Below are 23,521 nucleotides of genomic sequence, written 5' to 3'. Positions count from 1 at the left end.
TTTCCAGGTAAGATAATAAAAACTGTGACCAAAATGTAGCTTCCAACTGCCATCATGGTGCTTGGCCCACGTCACCCATGGACTCTTGTGTCACCTCTGTTTCTTATCTGGAGGCCTGAGTATATTCTACTTGGTCTACCCTTTCCTGTTAAATCCTAATAACAAAGATGAAATTTATATAAAATCCAAATTATTTTGAGATAAAATTTCTCTCTCTCTCTTTTTGATATATCAGCAATATCTTTCTTGCCAGGGAGAATATAGAGTAAAATAAATTAATCAGAATATTCCACTTGACTGTCATAGGAGTTTTCCCAATCAAAAGCAGGTGCAATAGTGATTCAGACCAAGGCATCATGGGTATTAGTTATGTACTTAAATTCTCTTATCAATTATCTCCAGGAAGGAAACAAATGTGTGTGCTTCGGAATTTATCTCTATTACTACTAGTATATGATGAGCATTTACACTAAAACTTCTATGAATCTATTTGGCAAATGATTGAAAGTACAGTTAAGAAAACAAACAAAAAAGAACAACAAAACATCTTTTTCTTACTTGAACTACATCCATGTTCCAGGTGGCCTTAAGTGAAGAAAAAGGGGACATGCTATTTAAGAAATGTTTTCTCTTTCTCTTGAGAAACAGCAGATTTATTGTCTTCGTAATTTCCAAATGCACTTGAGGAGGTCAGTGGATAAGAAGTCCATGCAGGTTGAGTGTCAGTGTTGTATCAAAAATTAACCACATGAACAAGAAATTGGTAGTGTGATAGATAGGAGATCTTTACCAAATTGATGTTCTAAATAAAGAAGGTTATTGGTAAAATACAAAGGCTCTGGAAATAAGAGGACTAACAGAGCAGATTTTGATGTCACATTTGTAATTAAACTCCAGGCAATATTTTCAGGAGAATGGAGAATTTAGAGCTTACCATTTCTAGTTACCTAATATAAAGTGATGAAGGGTCAGATATGATAATATCATTCAGTCAGTCAGTTGTGCCCCAGTGGGGTTACATTGACATAATATATGAGACTTCCATGGTAAACAACACCCCAAATTTATTATTTAATAGTTTTGGGGATCCTGAATCAAATTAATTACAGGTAACCTGAGAGGTCTTTGTCACAAGAATTGTTAAAGGATAGCAATAACCTTTGAAAATATATTTATACTTTGTTTCTTTTCTTAAATCTTGTTTATGCTTATTTTTAATGTGTGTCTATAATGTAAGGTAAGGTTTAAAATGCTTTTAAAATTCTACTGGGATATATGGTTGATCCAGGATCATTTATTGAAAAATCAACTTTCCCCACTGCACTATAATGTTACTCTGTAATAAATCGTGACCTTACTATATTTACTTATTAATTTTAGTAGTGTGTATGTAGCTTCTTTTGTATCTTCTACCTACATAATCATGTCATACATGAATAGTGACAGTGCTGTTTCTTCCTTTCTTTACTATTTTTATTTCTTTATCTTGCCTTAGGGAAAGTAGCTATGATTTCTGTATAATGTTGATTAGATATGGTGATAAGTTCTGCTTAGATCATTCTTCTTTTAGATATTGTTTTCTGCTTGGCATTTCAAGCTCTTGCCCCAAATAGTTTCAGAATTGACGAATTCATTAAGAGGATTATTTGCATCAAAGGTAGAACTAACTTTTCTGTGGTCCCTTTTTTTCTAATATCTTGGCCACTTAAATCCTGGCACCTTAGGAGCCTTTTACTTAATCTTAAGTGTTGGATTTTAGCTATCCTAAAAATTGTTTCTAAAGGTAGAGACAAAATCACAATAGGACTTTAAGTTATAATAGGAATTTGTTGAGAAATAATGTCAATATAAGTTTCCTTTAAATAATAGCATTACTTAATGTAGAAACTGTAAGTTATATGAAACATACTGTTGACCGTGGGGGGAAAAAGTGAAAGTTCATATTAGAATGAGAAACATATTAGGTGCAAAAAAAACATATGCTACTTCCAACTATATAAAAATGTAGAATATATACAGGTCAATTCATGGGAACCTTTTATTCTTTATGTTATGTATTTCTTGAATTTTTTAAACTGTTCCATTACTATGCCACAAACTAGTATCACAGTGGTGTTCAGGAAATTCAAACCTTGGTATTTGAAAACTAGATTTTTTGTCAACCTCTTTAAAGGTAGTTATTAAGTAGGTACTCCCAATTTTGAATTTTTTGAAATAGGAATGTTTAGCTATTTTCCAAGATTGCAGAGCTTATAAGTGATAGATATGAAATTCTCTCTTAGGTTTTTCTGACTCCAGAGTACAAACTCAACCCTTGGGCAATACTAACTTCTTGGCTTCAATTCTTTCAGTGATGGGAAACCTACTCCCTACCATGACAGTCCATTTTATTCTGGACTACTCTGATGAGTAGAATGCTATTTATTACAGTACATTAAACTCGGCTTCCCTGTAACTTTTACCTATTAATCCTGATTGTGCTAACTGTGCTGTAAAATGGAAAAGGTAAAGGTATAACCTTAAACTTTAAGCTTTTAATGGGTTTCTGGCATTTGGGGCTGCACAATTCCCAATTTCTGCATATGTTTGACACAACTTTATAGACAAAATTGCTTAAATCCTGAATATGACACTAAAATATGTTTTTCAAAATTGGATGTAAAATGTGTAGGTAGGCATATATGTAATTATTGATATGACTTTATTTTTAAAAATACCATTTAGCTACATAAATTATGTATAGAGTTTTACTTATATATATTTAAGGTGATAAATAATTTCAAACTTAGAAGACTTAAGAATAGTACAAAGAGATTTTTTAAATGAACTGTATGAGGATAAGTTGCTCACATGAAATTCAGTCACCCTCAAATTCACATGTACATATACACATACATTCTTATCTATGTATAAACTCATATATGAGCAATGTTATTTCTAATGTTTTGTGACTTGGGGAAATTAATGTTGGTAGAGTCAGAAACATGACTAGCAGAAAATGTTACCAGTAGAAAATATTGCTTTATGGTGAATTTTCCCTTAATTTTAAAAGACTAATCTGTTTCTGATGTAAAGTATATTATGTATTTTTCAATGGATTTTGATGTTCAACTTGTAAAATATATTTGATAATTATCCCTGATTTAGGAGAAAATCCACACTTATTTCAAAACAGATTAATTAGCACTCCTGAAATATGTATTAAGGAAGTGATACATTCACTCATACTTTTTAATTTTTGAAGTGTCAAAAACAAAAAATTTCAAAGTGATGAGGGCCTATTTCCATTCTACTCCACTTTGCTCAAATAGAGCAATCTTCAAGAAACACTTTCTGTAGGAATGTTTATCTGATTATATCAATCACAGTGTTATCTTTCACTGGCGAATGGCATTTATTGCCTGTGTCTGTCCTTTGGCATTTTTCCCATACAATGTTTTTATGGTGAATTACAGTTGTATGTGTTTATTTATGACCTGGAATGGAATCAGGTCATAAAGTCAATATCAAAGATAAGCCAAGATTTGGTAGGATTTATGTGTGCACAAACCCGATGGCCGATCAATGGGTTGTACCAGCTGGGAAAAAAGAAATGCTTATTCTAATTCATATCGGCTGCTTCATAGTGGGCTACATTGGCTAATTATTTAAGCTCTACATTTCCTATAATTCACTTTCTAACCTTGGACTTGTCACTTAGTTTCTGAGTTACATTTATACATGAGTATGATATTACTACCTAGTTTATAGAAATTTTGTTAGGGGAAAAAAAAGAATCTTGAATACTTTTAGATGTTATTTTAGAAACTATCTTAAGGTTGAAATCATGAGATAATCTGATGTAGGGGATTAAATGACCTCCGTTGTCATGTTTTGTTCCATGCCTTGGAAAGCCTTTAGTGATGAGTGAGACTCAGTGCTTCCTTTCCATTTTCAATTTTAGATACTCTAGAGCAGACCATAGAGAATTACTTCAGTGCAGCATTTGCTTTAATGTCTCAGTTCTTCACATAGCCCATGATTGATTACTTTCATATCTATGTACTAAGAAGGCACACATAGAGGATTGACATTTATCAGTATTTTGAAGTCATGAGCAACTTTTTCTTGGCTATCAATTGATCTGTAACATCAATGTGGCTTGAATTATATGAAGTTTTATTGCCTATTTGGAAATGGAGGATAAAGGTGCCTCTGCACTTTCTAATGTCTGAAGGAAGATTACTTTATTCTCAGAAAAATATTTGTACTTAGATGAAATGGCGTAAAATATTATAGTTCTCAAGTGTTTAATTCCTTCTCATAGAAATTTCAAGAGAACTTAGGATGCATTTGGCAGGCACTTTTTCTAGTGCAATCAGGTTGCTATGGCAAACCTATTATTTTAGGCAAAGGAGGACTATGTTAGTAAAATGCTAATCTATTTTCTGTTTTATGCGAGCCTCTAATTACTCCCCAACTATTGAGCATGTACTGCAAGTGTGGTTTTTACCATTTTTTAAAGTGAAAAATGATAAGATTATAGAGATCGTGCCCACTGTTACCATGCTGGCAGTTGCATTTGATGATACAGTGCTCTTCTTTAATAATCTCATTCTAGATCAGGAAATACATTTATTTTTTTGTTTTTTATAAAAAAATGGGTTGAGACAGAAGTGAACAAATTTTATGTGAATAATTAAAATCCAAGCTTCCCAACATGTTTTATTATAAAATATAATAATAATATAAAATATTTATTGAACATTTACTATATGCAGGCCCTGGACTATGCATTTTGTACGCATTACAAAATTATAATAATCCTATGTTACTGGTATTATTTTTATTCCCATAATGCAACCACAATGAATGAGCTTTAACTTATTCATCCAAGGAATCACATTTAGTTGCGGATATGCCAAAATTAAAATCCAGCTCTATTTAAAGTCAGAGCCTGTGTTTTTAATTGTGTCTGTGCCATAAAATTTATTTCCTTGTCTAACATTGGAAACAGACACTTTAAGACTCAAACCCACATTAACTTTCCCGGAAACCTTCTCTAACCCTGCAGGTTGTGGGTGCTCAGGCATTTTACCTTTGTTTCCCCATGTTTAAATGTCCTTCTTAATTTTGTATCTCAATATCTATCACAAGACTTAACCCGCATTTATATTCAAAATGTGTCTGTTGAGTTAATTACTGAGGGACTGATAAAAGTAATGTGGGTATTCAAGATCGTGAGCCCTGCTGAACCTATTCTTGAGCACTAACATGTATGTATTATCTACATGGTATAATATGAAGGAGGTTAATATCCTCTAGCCAAACACCTCAAACATGAGCATATAGGGTAGAAACGATGTAAGCCTGTGTGTGTGTGTGTGTGTGTGTGTGTGTGTGTGTGTGTGTGTGTGTGTGTGTGTAGCATATTCAGTTATGGGTTCTGGAGATGATTTCAGTCTTGAACAGTGACAGTTCAGGTCCATGCATCCACCCTGCGGTGTCTGAAACTTCCAGACTTTCACTCTTTCACAAATGCACAACCACATTACTGGCGGTAATGGAGAAGAGAAGATTCAACTGAGTTTACTGAATTAGTTATCCAAGGACTCAGTCCTGTTAATCCATGCAGTTGGGGGGCAGCAGTGTCTGTCCTCTCCAGCTTCACCTCTAGCATCCAGTCATTAGTCACTGCTGGTTTGAAGGGGAAATGAGACCTTAAAGAGAGAAGCTGAAATAAAGTAAGAGAAAGGGAAGTCAACGTCTAAAGCTGGAGATATTTTTCATGGTTACTATTTTGCAAAAAGAAGAATCAAGAAGAAAAGTAATACTTGCCAAAAAGAGGGAGGGAGTGAAGGTAGAGTGTGTGTGTGTGTGTGTGTGTGTGTGTGAGAGAGAGAGAGAGAGAGAGAGAGAGAGAGAGAGAGTTGGGGGAGAACGGTTGGAGAGGCAAGGGAAAGAGTAGAGGATCAAGAAGAGGAGTAGGAGGGAAAGAAGGAAGAGAAGGAGAAAAAGAGGACAAAAGATTATATATAGCCTGAGAAACAAATGCTGTCAGCTTCATAATTCCACATGGTTAACCTTATACCCTAGTTTTAGAAAATGAACCTCGACCAGAGATTAACACCTTTCCATAAGGCTTTCCGATATCTCTCCATTTCCATTAAGAAAGATTCACCCAAAAATTCCTAACTATTAAAAAAGACAAACAATAGCTACATGAATGGTGAGGAGTGAGACGACCGTTCCATTTCCTCCCTTGTTCTGTGACCTTGAGATGTGACCTGCATACGTGTTGATCACTGTGTAGTTTTTAGGAAGTCACCTATTATCTCACTCAATGGGTCATTTTCCACATCTGTAAATGGTGGGGCTCATTGGACTTGGTCCTTCTTCATGACTTTTCTACTTCTAACAGTCCCCAATTTTGTGAAATAATTAACTGATTATTTCTACCATAACTGTACTCCAGCAGTTAATGAGGAAGAAAATAGATGGAACCACTAAAGTTTTTATCTTTTGATCTGTAAAAAGGCAATTGAGACAATCTACATCTCATAAATGTCTCAATTTATTCTTTTTCATTTCATTTCATAATTTAGTTGTACTGAGTTATCCTATAAGTAGAATGCAAGCTCTATTTTCTCTTGCTAGTATTAAAATAATGTTATTTTGTTTACATATACTTTGCAGCATCTTGTGAGTAAAATGCAACACACCATGAATGAAAGTTTCTTCCAGGCACATCAAAGTAAATTTTAGTAAAAGAGTAAATTTTACTTAAAGATTATAGAAATTTCAAGTATTTTAATGAACATAGTAACTTGACCAAAAAAGTATAGTTATTTAAGTTTGTGGTTAATCTCCATGAAATTTACTAAAAGATATAAATAATTTACTGTTGACAATGATCAATGTGTATTACTTTCATTGTAAATGACCCATTTTTGTCTGTGGTCTGTTTTTCTTCTGAGTGTTTATTATTAGTTATTTTTATTTGATCTCATACCTATAGGTGGTCTTTACTTAGTGTCTGTCTTATTTTTACAAATATTTGTCCTCATTTATTGTTTATATTTTAGTCTTGTTTATGTTACTTGTTGAATATTGAATATTTTATGGTCAAATTTATTATTTTTTTATGTTTCTGTTTTGGTGTCATGTTTAGAATATTCTTTTGTACCCAAGGGTTATGAAAACTCAAACCTACATTTCTGTCTAGTATTTTATGACTTAAACTTTTACATTTAAATGTTGAATCTACTGGAAATATGTTTAGTTGTAGGGAGATTATATAAAGGGACTGATTATTTCTGCAACATGGCTCACCAATCATATCAAACTAAATTTTTGAATAATCTGTTCTGCCCAGAAAAGTATATAACATATTAATTTATAGCATTATGATGAATCATTATAAAGTAATCACACTCCCAGGTCCAAAAATAGAATAATGCCAGAATCCCAGTAGCTCCCTTCTCACTACTCCAAAGGCAGCCCACTCCCTCCACTGAAAGATAACCACTTTCACTTTCATGGTAATCACCTCTCCGCCTTTCTTCAAAGTTTTCCACCTAAGTTTTATAATAATATATATCCCTAGGCACTATGCTGTTTACACTTGCCTGTTTTGGAATTATACTATCAAAGAGTATGTATTATTTTGTGACTGACTTCTTGCACTCTCCATTATGTTCTTAAGATTCAGGCATGACATTGCATGTATTTGTGACTCTTTCATCTTAATTGCTGTAGTATTTCATTTAAGAATATAACTTATAAATAATTTGTAATTTATAAATATTTGGTACATTTCTCCTTTGGGGCCGTTAGGAATAATGTTGCTATGATTGTTCTGGAACATCTCCTGGTGCACACTTGTACGCTGGTCTCTAGGGAACATAACCAAGAATTGGATCGCTGGTTCTTAGATTATTCATATCAACTTTAATAGATAATGCCAAATAACCCTCTAAAAAATACTCTACCTATTTATACTTCCACCTGTTGTATAAGTCATGTCTTATAGTTCCAAACCATTGCCAATGCTTATTATAGTCTTTTTTTTTTTTAATGTTTGCTAATCTGGTTGGTTGGCATAGAATCTCATTTTGGTTTTAGCTTGTATTTTTCATATGAATAAGAGAAGGAACATCTTTTTATAAGTTTATTGCCCTTATCAATTTCCCACTTACTAAAGTGCCCGTTCAGATCTCTCACCCATGTCTTTAATGGATTGTATGTTTTGCTGTTGTTGTTAGAATCCTTACACATTTTGGATATGAGACAGTTATCAGATATATGTGTTGCTAATATCATCTCTTATTCTGTGGCTCACCTTTTCACTTTCTTATTATTTAATATAATTAAATATTGAACTTAAGCTCCTAATTATAATTCAAATTGTTAAAATTTTCTTCTATTGTTTATTTCTTCAAGCACCATTTGTGTGAAAGGTCACATACCCTTTACTGCTCTGTATTGCCACCTTGTCCAAATCAAATGTTCGCATATGCTAGGGTTTGTTTGGGGATTCTCTGTTTGTTCCACTTGGTCTCTCCTTCCGCCAAAACCCAACTTTTAAAATTACTGCTTCTTTTTAATAATTCTTGATATCTTTTAGAAAAGGTGTTTCTATCTTCTACTTGTTCATAAGTATTTTGGTTATTGGCACTTCTCATTTCTATATGAATATTAGAAAAGCTTTTAATTTTTACAAAAACCTGCTGGGATATTGATTGTGATTGCATGGAAGCTATAAATCAATTTGGAGATATTTGGTATTTCAATAATATTGAGTAATAAATATACACTATCTCTACTTATTTAAATCTGCTTATTTTTTGTTTAGTACTGGCATATAGATATGCACTTTATTTTTGTATGTACATTTGGTATATGGCAACTAATATACTCTCTTAATAATCCAGATTACTTTTTAGTAGTTGTTTTCATTTTCTATCTGCACACTTTTCTGTGAAGAAATACTGTTTGTTTCTTCCTTTCATTCTTAATGTCATTTTATTTTCTTACCATATTCCACTGACAGGGAGATCTAGTGCAATGTTGAATAGAACTAATAAAAGTTATCTTTCTCTTACTACTAATCTTAAAGAGAAGGTTTTAAAATTTTCACACCACCAACCAATCACTGTCATTAATTATGCTCATACATTTTCTTTAATATTTTTTCTCTCTTCCTCTTTCTTTCCTTCTTTTTTCACTAGTAACATACTTTATTTATTATAGTTAAAGGACATTTTATTTGATTGAGTTATATATAAAATTGGTGATGACCATTTTGACTTACAAAAAGAGACATTTTATATGGTTCACCTTTATCTGATGACATACCTCCACTGGCCCTCCTCATACACTCACACAGGAGCTCATGAACACACACACACTCTGTTTTCATAGTATTTCTTAATGTTACCATACTTGTTGTTTTCAATAAACTTGAGAATCATTTTATCAATTTGAAAACATTCAGTGAGATTTCAATTGGTACTATATTTACTTAACATAGTAATTCAGGAAAAAATCATACAATTTCTTTTATTCAATAAGAAAGTATATCCTTTTAAAAATATAAGTCTTGTCTTATAAGTCTTGTCTTTATAAGTCTTGTCTTAAGCCTTCAAAGTGACATTATAGTGCAAGGCAGTATAAGTTCATTTGTGTTATGTTGCTGATATTGTACGTGAAGCAATTTTCCATTTTTAAGATTTGGTTACTCTTGGTACATATAAAGTTATTCATTTTTGTATGTTAATTTTGTCACCAAACACCTTGCCAAAATGTCATTACTTTAAAAATTGTCATTTCCAATTTTTTTTTGTCTTGGGTATAAAATCATACCAGCTGCTAATAATAATATTAGCTCTTTGTTTCCTTACCTAATTTTTAGTAAGTCACACTTAAAATATAACAATTGTTATTATAAGCATCTTTCATCTCTGACTTAGATCCCTCCCTGTTAAACATGATGTTGGATATTGTTTAAATGAATTATTATATATACCTATCAATTATTATTTAAGCAATTTTATAGAGCATTATGTTTTTAGAGGATAGAGCGAGGCCAATGGTGTATTTTAAAGTCTTCATCATGTAGTTTTTGAATCCATGGGACTGCATAAGATTTAGGGAAATATAAAGGAAAGAAGTTAGAGGGCTGAGCCTTTGTTCAGTCTAATTTTAGATATTTGTATAAGGAAGAAACAGTAAGTACGGTAATCTAACAATAGCTAATAGAAGAAAGTATTTCTAAAAATAAAAAAGGAAAGTCAACTCTTGAAACCTTCCATGAGTCTATTATAAGGTGGTTCAGAAAATTGGCCACTGGATTTGGATCGATGGAGACCTTGCTAAGCCAGTACTTGTTAAGTAGCTTTGTTTCAGGATGATTGAGGTGGGTTGAGATGAGAATGGAATTAAGAGGACAACAGATAACTCTTTCTGAGAAGTTTGCTTTGAATTAAACTTTGCGGCTGTACTCTTGCAACACAAGGTGCTTTCCTTTTCTTTTCCTCATCTAAGTTTTGCACAGTTCCTGTGTTACTGTCCCAACCACAACCACCACGGCTTTCTCCTATTAGAATGAGGTAGTTCTAGCTAAACCTTCTTTTCCTCCTCCTCCTCCTTCTCCTGCTTCTCCTTTTAACTACCTTGAAGTTTAATCTCTCCCATATGCCACCCATATATATAGAAGAAGATGATAATGTATTTTTCGTGAATTATGTTGAGATAGTTTTTGAAGGCAGTCTACTGTTAGTGTGAAAGCATGCTGTGATCTATAGGGGAGGTCTGGAATGGATTTAGACAAATATACAAGTCCTTATTATTTGATAAACCCAGAATAGAATTTCATTAAATTATTTCTACATATAAAATAATCCATGCGTGTAATATTGTTCAAAAATATGCCCGACGTTCTGAAATGTTAAGCTTCCTTTTTTTAATGAATGACTTTAAGATTTTGAAATAGTTATATATAAGGTTGGGCCTAAGTTTAAAATGAGAAAATATCTTAGGAAATTGTACCTGTCTATGCATTTTATAAAACCATTATTTAAAAGTATGTTGACCTTTCAGTTTTATACTAGTAGTACATTTTTAAACTATGATATCAGTGATGTTGCTCAGAACAATTAAGTGTTTAACATTGGTAATATAATTATTTTCCAACCTGTTTATTTGTAGTTAATATTTAGTGAAATGAGATAAATCCTATAGAGTAGCAGGAATTACAGAATTAATATATCTTTTCTTTAGCAGTATGCCCTCGTATCTACTCAAGTGCTTCCCACAAAACATATTCTTAATAAATATTTGTTGCCTTTGATACCAGAAATATTTTATAGTGAACAAATCTGGGTTTTTTAATTTTAATCTAGTTCTTATACAAAAAGTACTCTAAGGCAAACATATGCATATCTTTGAAAGAAGATGTTTATCTTAATCTTATATCTTAATGATAGAGTTTATGTATTGAAACTGGCCTTTTTTTGTCAATGTCTTAACTTAGAGTTTTTCTGTATTTTACAAAGTTACATGCCAAATTTGAAATGTTTAAGTAAAACCTATTTTGGTCTGACCTGCTAGATATCTGCCTTAGTTCATTATTCTTCTTTGCTAGTGTATAATGAACCTTAAAATATTATTTATAGGGATTGCAGTCATTTATAAAGTAATATTATTGGACTGATTTGTGTATATGTCTAAAGATTATCTACTTCATTAAAATTTAATAGGAGTAGGCAGACTTAGGACAGAGTAAATTTCCCAGATAAGTTTTGGTTGGGTGATATTGATGATAATGACTGAATTAATTTCTTCTCACACAGTTATTTCTATCCTCTTTCCTTTCTGCTCCTGAATTGTCTTCTTACAAATTACTTGCTTTATTTTTATTTCTTTGGGTATCACTTTTTTAGATTTTTCTTTAAATATGTTGCATAAAATAGCAAGTGCTAGAAATGCAGACTTCCATTATCCTTCTTTCTTATTTATGAGATTATTAATTTGATAGTCATTTGAGAAACCACAGTTATAACTTCAAATCATTAAAACAATCCTTGAAATAATAATATCACTTAGTAAATAAGGGAAAAAGCTTGGACTCAATTTCATTTGGGAAAAAAGTCAATACATCTATATGCCAGTGTCTTTCTGTTACATCAGTGGAGAATTTAGTTTGCTGCTACCAAGAAGCAAATCTCACTATTAGTCTGGACCAGAGAGATCTGACTATTTTTGATAGGGATCAGTCATTTACTTATCTATTATAAAATGTGCATTCTGTGCTCTACAAGTGGTGTGGACAAAGAGCTATGGGATCAGAGAGAGGGAGCAATTTTCCCAGGTTACCAAATAGAGATAGCAAGGAAGTTTTCAGAGGGAAAGTTAGAGTTGAGCTTGCTGTTAAACACTGGGTAAGGTTTTATAGAGAAGGTGGCAGAGTGCACAACAGAGAGAAGAAATAGGGCACATAAGCACAGTCCCTGGACATGAGTGCACAGTGATCGCTAGAGATACAGTTGGAAAGGTGAGCAAGACCAAGTGTGGGGAACTCTGCTGAGGAATTTGATCTTGGCTTTGAAGATCACATGAGGCCATCGGAAGGATTTATGCAAGACAATTGCATAATCATATGTATGGTTTAAGAAAGTGTATTTTTTGAAATTTCAAATTGAAAGGAGGAGAATAGTTGAGTAAAAGAGGAAAGAATCAAATATGCTATCAGGTTTTTTTAGATTCAGTGACAGATTGGATGATGGTGACATTCTTCCAGATAATTGTGACTAGAGATGATGCATTTGCTGTGGAACATATTTAATTGATCTAACTGTGGGAAACACAAATGGAGGTCTTCAGGCAATTGAAAATGAATCTGGGTTCTGAGAGAGATACTCCATTTCAAATTCACATTCTACCATTAAAGCTCTTACGTTGTATGCATATTACTAAACTATTTACAGATGATTATTGTTTCAATACATCCATTTGATAAACATTGATTCAAAACATCATGAGGACACATACGGAGTACAGCTACTTCTTTTGTATTTGTGAAGGTACGTGAGTCCAGGGGTGAAAGTGTCATGGATTTGGTGAAATTTACTTTGGACTTTGAAGAAAGTTTGGAAATTTATCTTGCAGGTATATAGTGGTGACTGAAATGAAGTTGGTAGTGACTTGTGATAATGACCATAAATACGTACAACCTGAAACTTAACTGGGAGTGCTTACCTTTTCGGAATAATGCAGTTGATTACTGTAGTTTCCCATGTCTGTCCATGAAGGAATAGTTAACCATACTGGACCGTACTGCTGATGGTCCTATAGTTTGTCTTTTTCTTCCCTCAGTCTACATTAGTGGAATTATTCGCACATCCACCTATGAAGCGGGTGAGTGTTTATATACATCATATGGTGGCTAGAGCTCAGAGAATCAAGTTTCTAACACCAGCACTGCTAATATATAGTTATCTGGCAAATCATTTAGCCCCAGTATGCTTGAGTTTCCTCATCTATTAAATAAATTGAAGAAAGTCATAGATCTTCCTGACATTTTACAAAAAAAAAAAAAAGATATGTGTTGGTATATTTGTCTAGGGAGAGAGCTGAGGTCTACCAGTTAGGGTTCTTGTTTGCAAACAACAGAGACCAACTTCTTTAGCTGGGATGTTAGAAAAGATTCTATCAGAAAGGTTTGGGCTCAGAATGCAGCTTTGAACAATCAGCTCCTGCAGCAACCTGGAGAAGCAAGGCGCTGCCAAGATTCAGTTCCCGCTGCCGTCACCTCTGAATGCCAGCTGCTGTGGGCTCAGCTCCACTGCCCCTGGACACTCACTGCTGTGCTGTGGCACTTGCCACTCTGCCACAGGCCCTGTGCCTTTGCTTTCACCCTCAGCATCAAAGCCTTGACCGAGAGCGTCTGGTGTATCCCCTGTCTGGCCTCCAGGGCATAGGAAGAGGGAACTTCATTGGTGGTGGTTGGGGGGTACCGCCCTGCCTCCTGCTGAACTTGGGAATACCTCCAAGTAGAAAGAGAGATTTATTGACGGGCAGCCAGAGCAACACTATGTATTGCCATATCTTCCACCAGCCTCTCGAAGGGACTGTGACCTCACCACTTCTGCCAGAAAAGATTATGAGTCATTGCGTTAGATTATCTGTAATTACAGCTCTGAAATTATATCATCCTAAATACTAATTTTTCTTTCCTCCATCATCTACCAACTCAGAATTTCCTTAACAAGATACAAGCTCAGCAACAGAATGACTAACAACATTGCAGGGTCAGCCCTGAAGCGTCTTGTGATCATTTCAGTGGGTGTGTAATTATGATGATTGGGCTAATGACAGAGAGTAACAGATGTCTCGGAGTACTGTCACCCAACCGAATTTCTGGCAAACCAGTACCAAACCCTCATACAAAGAAATTTGATTTCTCATATCGGCTCCTGATGCTGCAGTACGAGTATATTAAGATGCAACATGGTTTAATGTTTATGTGTGCAAACTTTAAAGTTAATGGGATGGATAGAAAGTTTGAATCTATTCCTTACTAGCTGGTTCATGTGGAAAGTTACTTGGCCTCCATGTGTCTCCATTCAGTAAAATGGTAGTAATAATGCTATTCAATGTGTGGTATTTGAAAACAAAATGATGTAATGCAAGGAATTATAGTGATTAACACAGTTACAATTCAAAAATAATAATGAAAATCATCCTAATGGTACTAGTTAAGGGATTCCCAAACTATGAACCAAATTCATTCCAAAAATATTTATACTTTTAAATTTTAAGTCAAGAAGAATAAAGATGTTTAGATCATGTGCTTTGACATATGTTTCATGTTAAAATGAGTTCTATGAACTATCAGCTTGACTACATATAATCACTAAAATATCACATCGAAATGTTCCTTGTGAATTCTTTTTCTCATGGGGCAGATAGACCCTCAAAAATAATTTTAAAAAAACACAATATGCTAAATTATATGCAAAATATGTATAATTTATTCAGTTATTTTAAATGGTATCATCAGTTGAATAAGAAAGCCAGAGAGTTCCATAACTGATTTATTCTTCAAAGGTGAAGAATGAAACAAAAAGAGAGTAGCAGATACAAGTGACTTCTGAGCCCGTGATTGTCACTTCAACTCCCGACCTCCTTGGCATTTGTTCTTGACCTTCAGCTTACCTGAGGGAGATTAGAAAAGGTATCTGCCTGTTATCAGACACAGCCTAGAACTGGTCTGGGAGATTTGGGTTTAAGATTATGCTTGTTTGCTTGAAAGCCTTGGTGATTCTGTGGCTCTCCCAGTGAGTGTGCTGTCTCTATGCTCTCCAGGAAAATGTGAATGCGGCAAATGCACCTGCTACCCTCCAGGAGATCGCAGGGTGTACGGCAAGACGTGCGAGTGTGATGACCGCCGCTGCGAAGACCTTGACGGTGTGGTGTGTGGAGGTAGTAACGTTTCTCAAAGGCTCATACTACCTGCATGCAACTTGCTTCACCTGCCTTTCTTATTCTACTCACTTGTATTTTTTTAAATTGCTCTTTAAAAGAAGATAAACAAATAGCAACATAGAACTATAGCATGACCTAAAAGCAATATACGATTAGGTTTATAATGACTTTTATTTCCTTGAACTCTTGATTTGGGGATGGGGGGTAGGTGAAAGTACCAGGTGCACTATCAATAAAAGATAGTTGAGTCTAAACTAAAGTAAGTACTGTGATATGTTATGATAGTGAAAGGTTTTGCCGCAAGTCAACCCTTTAACATGACTTTTATGACTTTACTAATAAGTGCTTTACAGGGGAAAGTATCATCCACAAACTTGAAAAATAAAAGTAGTAAGATTACACTCTAAGTTGAACACAAAAATCATAGGAGATATACACTCCATTTCCATCATGGCTCTAGGACCCAAACAAGAGAGTACTGAAAGTAACAGAGTGTCCAGAGAAAGAATGAGGCAGACAGAGGGTAGTCAGCAAAGGTCACCCCAGAAATGAGAGTCCCAGAAGTAGATGCTGACCTGAGCGCCATCCAGTGGAGGGAATGTGGGTCAACATTATGCTTGTGATTAATATTTCAGGCTTGAAACTTCATGTTGTCGAAATTGCCTGTGGATTACAGCTCCATCAGATTTTCAGTGCAATTGAAGTGAGCTGGACACAGAACCACATTAAAAGAATATAATTCTATTGCTTTGAGATAATTATTATAATGCATTGGGCACTATTATGGGAAAAAAACAGAATTCATGTTTTAGTTATGGAAGGCCACCATGCATCCAACATCTTTATCTCTCATCTGTCTACCTATTCTCTCTCTAACCAACTATAAACATACTTGCAATTTAATCACAAGAATATTTTCTTCTTTCCTTTCTCTGTAAGGCAAGAGAAAATGTCCTTTTAAATATCTGTTATGCTGAGTGGTTTATCTTACACCCTCATCATGGCAACCGCTCTAAGAGATTATTTTTGCTTCATAAAAGAAAAATTGAGGTTGGAGGAGATAACGTCCCATAACTAAAAAGTGTCAGATCCAGGATTTGAGCTCTGATGTTCAGGTCACAGATCTGTCCCTAGGCCACAGTTTTCCCAAGCGTGACACCAAACTGTTTTTGCATTGTGCCACTATTATTTTTAGGTTAAACCCTCTCCTCACTGGTATTAGTTACTAGAAATATCTCAGTAGACTTTAGTATTTTTTGTTTGTTAAGCACATGACATCTATTAACTCATTTAATTTTCACAACAATATCTGTAAAGCCTGCCTGGCACCTAAAAAATACAACATACATGTCCCTGTTCTTATTATCATCCTTGTCATTTTCTCTCTGACATGTTGTGTTTACCTCACCTGGGCCTCCTTGCCCAGCTCCTTTGGTGACTTGGTTGAAATGGTCAATATTATAGAAACCTGTTACATTTCTATACCCATTAAATTATATATCTTTCCTCCATGAATTTCTCTTTATCTCCAACTTTGGGGAGGAAATCAAAGATGCAAACAAATCTATTACATGAAATCAAATGTTAACTGGGCAAGTGAGATGACATCTCACAAAATGATAATGTTTGATTAATTCTCAGCTCTGCATGTCCACACTCTTCATGTTTCCTGCACAGAGCTGCATGTGTCCCGGGGAAAAGGACTTCCATGAACCTAACTTGTAGAAGATCAATGTATAAACCGAACATCAGTTACTTGATTTACAATGAAAAATATAATTTTCCCCCAGAGATTGGAACTCCCTGTAGGAAGAGTCTATATAGGAAATCAGATCCTGAAGTGAAGATTTGGTTGCAATTAACTTTTTTGTAAAGTGAAGGAAATACTGGTAGGAGAGTTGGAAATCATGGCAGGAAAGGGAAGGCAGCTGAAAAAAATTGTGTGATCAATCTAGTTCCTGTTTATGGTCAACTGCAGCTTCATCCCAGTACAGGGGATAAAACCCAGGCATCCTGTGTAAAGCACACAATTCTTACATAGCCATCACTTGCTAGTTAAGGATTATTTCTAGAAGGCATTAATTCTCCTGTGAGTCATGTTCATTCATCCTAGACTATATGTGGACCCTCTGAAAATATCTTTATTAATAATAAAAATCTATATTGCCTATAAATGCTGGGTTACTCATCAAATAAGTCACTATTGTAAAAACATGCTTTGTCCAGTTATAGTCCCTAAGATTTGTTCATTTTTAGTGTATGTGATTTTAAGTTTCCACAAAGAAAATATATTCACATGCTGGCTCATGCGTGTTTTATTGTTTTAGGCTAATATAAGCTTAATCAGAGACTTCCCTCCTGTAACCCATATACCCAGGTTGAGAATAAGAAATAGGCTGTTCACTGCTTTTCTTTTTCCCTCTCTGCTCCCAGAATAGCTGCCCATGAGTCCAATTTGAGAAACAAGAAGGGATAATGAAGAGCCACCTCTTAATTACACAATCAGTTCACAATTCTTCAGGGAGTTCTTTAGTTCATAGCTGCAATTTGAAGGAAATAATGCAGCCTGGGAGTATGAATTCAGTGACTCCCAGGCACTGCTGGATTGCTTATGTTGAAAAAGATCTCAGACCACTCACTTAGGCCAAGCCTTTCTTAGATGGACAATACAGTCAGCAGGCAATTGTGTCCAAATTACATCTTAAAATCAAAAATCTCTTTCCTGACTTTGTAACTGTATCAGTTAGCACTGTGTTGGGCTAAAGGTGAGGAACACAGATAAGTCTGCAGGTTGTCACTCCCAGAATGCCTGAGTGCCATCAGTGTCCCCAAACCCCGTCTATCTTCCCTTTTGCTCTGCCCTCCAGTGTGACTTTTATATCATCATGCTCATAAACAGTCTCCAGTTGTGTCTTTCTTCCAGGGAAAAAGAAATGGGAAAGGAAAGGACAAAAGGAAAAGGACACATGCTGGCTAAGTTTGTCCCATTTCCTTTGGAAAACAACAGTTTCCTGGAAATCTCACCCAATAGATTTTCTCTCTTATTCCTCATTTATTAGAGCTATGCCACATGGGACCCTCTAGGTAAAGAGAAGCCTGGATAACCAAACACCTTCCAGATGGGTAAATTATCACCTCCCTGAAAAAAGAAATGAGGGTTTTCTTAATATTAGGAAGATATAAGGATATCAAGTAGGCAAAATGTGGTATCTGGTTGAATAGTGTCCATTCATAGTCAGTTTCCTGAGAACCATCCTCACAGTATTTTAAAGAAATGTGCATAAAAGCCAATAAACTTTATTGAAAAAGATCATTATCAAGAACAGCACTGTCCAATAAAACTTTCAAAGATGATGAGAATGTTCTGTGTCTCCATTCATCAACAAAATAGCCACTGGCCACATGGGGCTATCGAGCACTTGAAATGTGACTAGTGAGGCTGTGAAACTGATTTTTAAATTTTACTTAACTTTAATAAATTTAAATAGTCACACGTGGCTAGTGACTACTGTGTTATACTGGACAATGAGGTCCAGAGCATTCTTGGTGAATATCTTGCTGTGGGGAAAGGGAAGAGAATGAGAAGAAAAATCCCTGGCGGCAGTTCCAGATGCAAAGAGGTAAGGGTCTGGGGGAGGACTGATGGCATTCTATGTCTGGAAAATTATTCACCTTCTCAAGACATGGGAAGTCAGGTGCACGCAGACTGAGTACCTCCAGTGGTTCATTAGGCTTGTTCTCTTTACAGTTTCATTCTATGATGAAATATCGTAGACTTACTATATGGAGATGACTTAATCATTGCCAATTCTAACACTAAGAAGAGATGTTCTCTGTTAATAGTACATATAGATGATTCTCCAACCCTGGGTCTTCCACTCATGGGCCTAAGTGGCAACACAGTGATATCGGTCAGAAAGAAAGGCTGACTGAAACTATGTCTATGGTCTCAATTTTTAGCTCAAATTTTGAGGAACATTTCACTCAGTAGGCCTCCTTCATGGGGTCCTCTCCTTTGTCATCTTATTAGACAACTTACTCTTCTTTTTCTTGTGTCCTTACTGAATGTTCCTACTTGTCTAGCTTTCTTTCCTCTAGCCTAGCCCTAAATATTGGAGTTTTAAGACTAATGTCTCCCTGGGTGGACTAGTTCACTTCTAATGTTTGTAAATCCCAATGTGTGTATGCCTAGAGCGTCGCCCTAACCTGCTGTGAGCACCAGCTCATGTGCAACTGCTACTTGACCTTGCTATTTGGTTATTATGAGAGTGTCTCAAACAGAGGACGTTTAAAATGGAGCTGATTTTCTGCCCTCAATTTCTCCCATTTGAAGCCGCTATATCTGATAAATAGCACCATTATTCACACTATTATTCTAGCCAGAAAACTAGTCTTCTGTTTCCCTCACCTTCCATGTCCAATCTAGCATCATGGACCATAGGTATAGTTTCCACCACCAAAACACATCTCCATCTACTTCTCTGCATTTCCACTGCCACTACCCTACTTTAAAGCCTCCACCACCTTTTATTTGCAGTAGCCCTCTCACTTTCTCTATACTCATTTCCTCCCAACACACTTTAATCTATTTTACCAAAGTTGCCAAAATAAATTTGCAAAGTGTAAATTATATCCCATCACTCTCTTGCTACCCTTTTGTTGTTTTTCATTTTTCTTAGAATAAATTTAACTTCTTTCTTAAGAATAAACCATTTACTATGTTCTCATTTCTCAATATCTCTCCAACTGTATTATTCCATTTTTTTACTTATTATTTTTCAAACACATTGGCCTTCTTTCACTGCCTATAACATGCCAAGTTCTTTCTTGTATCAAGGATTTTTCATTAGCTTTTCTAGGCTCTGTTCCTAGAACACTGGCTGTCTGGCTCCTTTTCATCCCTTGAGTGTCATCCCTTGACTACACTAGTTCTCAGTGTTCTCACTGTTGAATATACTAGTACCCTCTTCCAGTCTTCTATAAATCAAGTGTATTTGTTTGTTTATTGTGACTTGTTTTCTTTCCTAACAGACTGCAAGTACAATGAAGACAAGGCCAATGCATATTTTATTCACTATTACATCCTAAACTACTAATACAATGCCTGGTACACAACAAATTCAAGGGCATATTTTGAATGGATAACTAAATTATTAGAGTTTATAAAGATTTATTTTTATTAATTTTAAGTAAAAGAAGGTCACACAAATTGCTAATCAAAGCCTTGAAATACCAGTGCATTTTGGTGATTGCATGGGCTAGATGCTAACTTAATTTTCCAGAAGGATGTGACAAATGAGCTAACACATGAAAATCAATCTCCCATTTTTGTGCATATAATTTTATATTAAATTAGTTGCTGTGAGGAGCCATTGAGTTATTCTTAATGATATCCTGAATCAAAGGGAGAACATCTTCCTCTACAGTGGAGATCAAATGAATTTAATTATGTCAAATTGATGACAGTTCTTATCAATTTAGAGTCAGTAAGAAACATGAGCAGTTGAAAAGTCCCCAGTTCAATGGGCCTGTTATTAGAAGCTCTCTCTTTATTTATTTAGTTAGTTTTTATTTTTTTGTACTCTGGAATCTCTGCCTTCAAAGATGGACAACATTTTACTTAGCTTATTAAGGAGACCTATACTTTAAGTGGACTTCGATTCTAGTGGAAAAGTCAAGATAGAATCAATTTAATAACTATGTATTGAGTAGATAGCTCTTAGGGAACACCAATTCTTTAACTTGTCTGTACTCAACAGAAAATAGAAATAAAACAGCAATTCAAGAACTGCCCATTGCCTTTAAATGAAAGCCCATTAATCAAATAACCTGTAAACATGTCCTAGAATCAGTTTAGGGTTCTCAGTTTGGATGTGTGGGGAAGAATGAGAAGCATATTTTGATAAAGTCAACCTCAATCTACTCCAAGAGTTTTTGTAGGTCCACTATGGCTAGGGCAGTGTGCAGGCCACTCTGAAGACTGCAGTGCTGAATCAGAAGTAATTCCACTGTCACGGAATTCACAGTCAAGTGATGGATTCATTTGACAAATAACTATTGTGGAAGACCACAAATATTCCACAGAAAGTGAAAAACAAATTCATATAGAAATTCAGAGGAGAGGCAATGAGTTCCACTTAAGGGATATTAGGACAATCTTCATGAAGTTGTACTGATTTTTGCTGAGCTTTGAAAATTAAGACCTGAATACGTAGAGTAGGGAAAAGGCATTCCTACCTCTGCAGAGGCATGAGGTCCAAAGAGCTGCAAAATGTACAGGGAACAATGAGCAGTCAGTTTGGTTACAGGGAAAAAAGAAGAAATAAGATTGGAAAAGAAGCTTGGGACTCTGTTTTTCAGGAAGCTAGAACATAACATAGGCTATGGTAGGTGAAATTTATGTCATAGGCACTAGGGAAAAATATAGGACTAGAGATCAAGGTTGTTATGTGAACAGAGTTGTGGTGTGGGAATCCATGAGCAAGAATATTGGAGAGAGATGTGATGGACTTGGTTTCTCCAAGTTCACAACTGGGATATAAGTGGAAATGTTGGAGGTAGCATCGACAAGGCTTGACAACTTTGGATGAAGGGAGAAAGGGACATTCAAATGGGACTCAAAACATTTTCAAAAGGTTGCCTGAAAGGGTAGCTGTGCTATTAAAAGAAATAAGAAAGACAGTTGCTGCTTTAGAAAGAACATTATATAACTAGATCTGGAAGTATTAATTGGGGATGCTAATAGCACACAAAGTTTGGAATCATGAAAATGGAGCTGTGGAGAGAACTGGGGGCTGGATTATAGCCCTCTGGTCATTGTGGTTATCTGATATCCTATAGTTTTATGAATTTTTAAAGAGAGAAATTCTAGAGAGGTAAAAGCAGATGATTAAAGATAGTCAATGAGAGGATACTGGCATAATAGAGACAAAAGAGGAGTTTTGAATGGGACAAGGAGAATTTCATGTCATGAAAATCAAGAGAGAAGAGACTTTTCCAGAGAAAGTGCCCATGAATGTCAAATGTACACTTTCAAATGATACAGCAGTTGAAAAAGATAGGAATTTAAAAAAAAAAAAAGTGTGCTAAGAGTCTTGTTTTCTAAAATGAAGTACAGAGGCAGTGTGACACTTTGGAAAAAGTGTGGGCATTGAAAGCAGAGGAACTAGAATCAAACTCTGAGGAACTAGAATCAAGCTCTGGTCCTCTATGTAGCTGAACTATGTGACTTGAAGCAAAATTACTTAGTTTTTCTGAGTCTCAGTTTCCTGAAAGTAAGATGGGGATAATCCCAGACTCAAAAAGCTGTGGTGAGAATAAATTTAATACATCGCCATATGTAGTAAAAGAGACTGTGAAAAATAGGCTTGTCAATGAAGTTCCTTTGAGTTTGCCTCCCATTTGCTTTCCATTAACTTCCAGATGATCATGTGTTATGGAAAACCATTGCCAGGATTCATGGGTGGTTACATTAAATTAATCATAACAATGAATTACAAACCACTGAGTGTTGGCCACTTGTTTTTCCTGTGTAGAGCTGAATTTAGAGGGGAAAAAATGGAGCAGGGTTTACTCTTGATGCTCCTGCCAGAGGGAATGGTCAAGGGAAAATGGTGTCAACAGCTTCAGAGAGTCTCATCAGTCTGAATGATGGTGATCTATGTCCCTGGGAAAAGACCAGGGACCACTATGTACATTGTGCTTGATTTTGTATCCCCTAGTGCTTAGCAAAATGTTCTGTTCATAATAGATACTCAGGAGAGCTTTGCCAGACAAATAGCTGATTCAGAGAGACCCTGTGTAAGGCACTGCATATAACAGGAAAAGAAACAAAGCATTGAGTAGAAACAAGAAATTAAAATGGAAGTTCATGCAATCTAATGGGGTGTTGGTGACAAGCACCTAAACCGGTGTATATGCTGGTATATAACTGTCACAAATACAATGTTGCATATATATCAGAAGATAAATACCTCAAAAACCAGAAGCCAATGTCAGGAACAAAAAAAAAAAATGTGACAAATGTGAATTTAAACCTGATGTTTTTAACTTTTAT

At 35.1% G+C, this 23,521-nt stretch overlaps 1 protein-coding gene across 1 annotated transcript in view; it reads left to right on the top strand.

The window, feature by feature from the left end:
* Nucleotides 1-23,521, top strand: part of ITGBL1 (integrin subunit beta like 1) — a 221,181-nt gene that overhangs the window by 188,701 nt on the left and 8,959 nt on the right. The window contains exon 8 of the mRNA XM_012751850.3: nt 15,346-15,462. Within this exon, the coding sequence (XP_012607304.2) occupies nt 15,346-15,462 (117 nt within the window). The remainder of the gene's footprint in view (nt 1-15,345; nt 15,463-23,521) is intronic.

Source organism: Microcebus murinus, chromosome 13 (assembly GCF_040939455.1).
Source record: "Microcebus murinus isolate Inina chromosome 13, M.murinus_Inina_mat1.0, whole genome shotgun sequence".
NCBI lineage: Eukaryota > Metazoa > Chordata > Mammalia > Primates > Cheirogaleidae > Microcebus > Microcebus murinus.
Note: the sequence above shows the minus strand (reverse complement) of the source record. Positions and strands in the feature narration are given on the sequence as shown.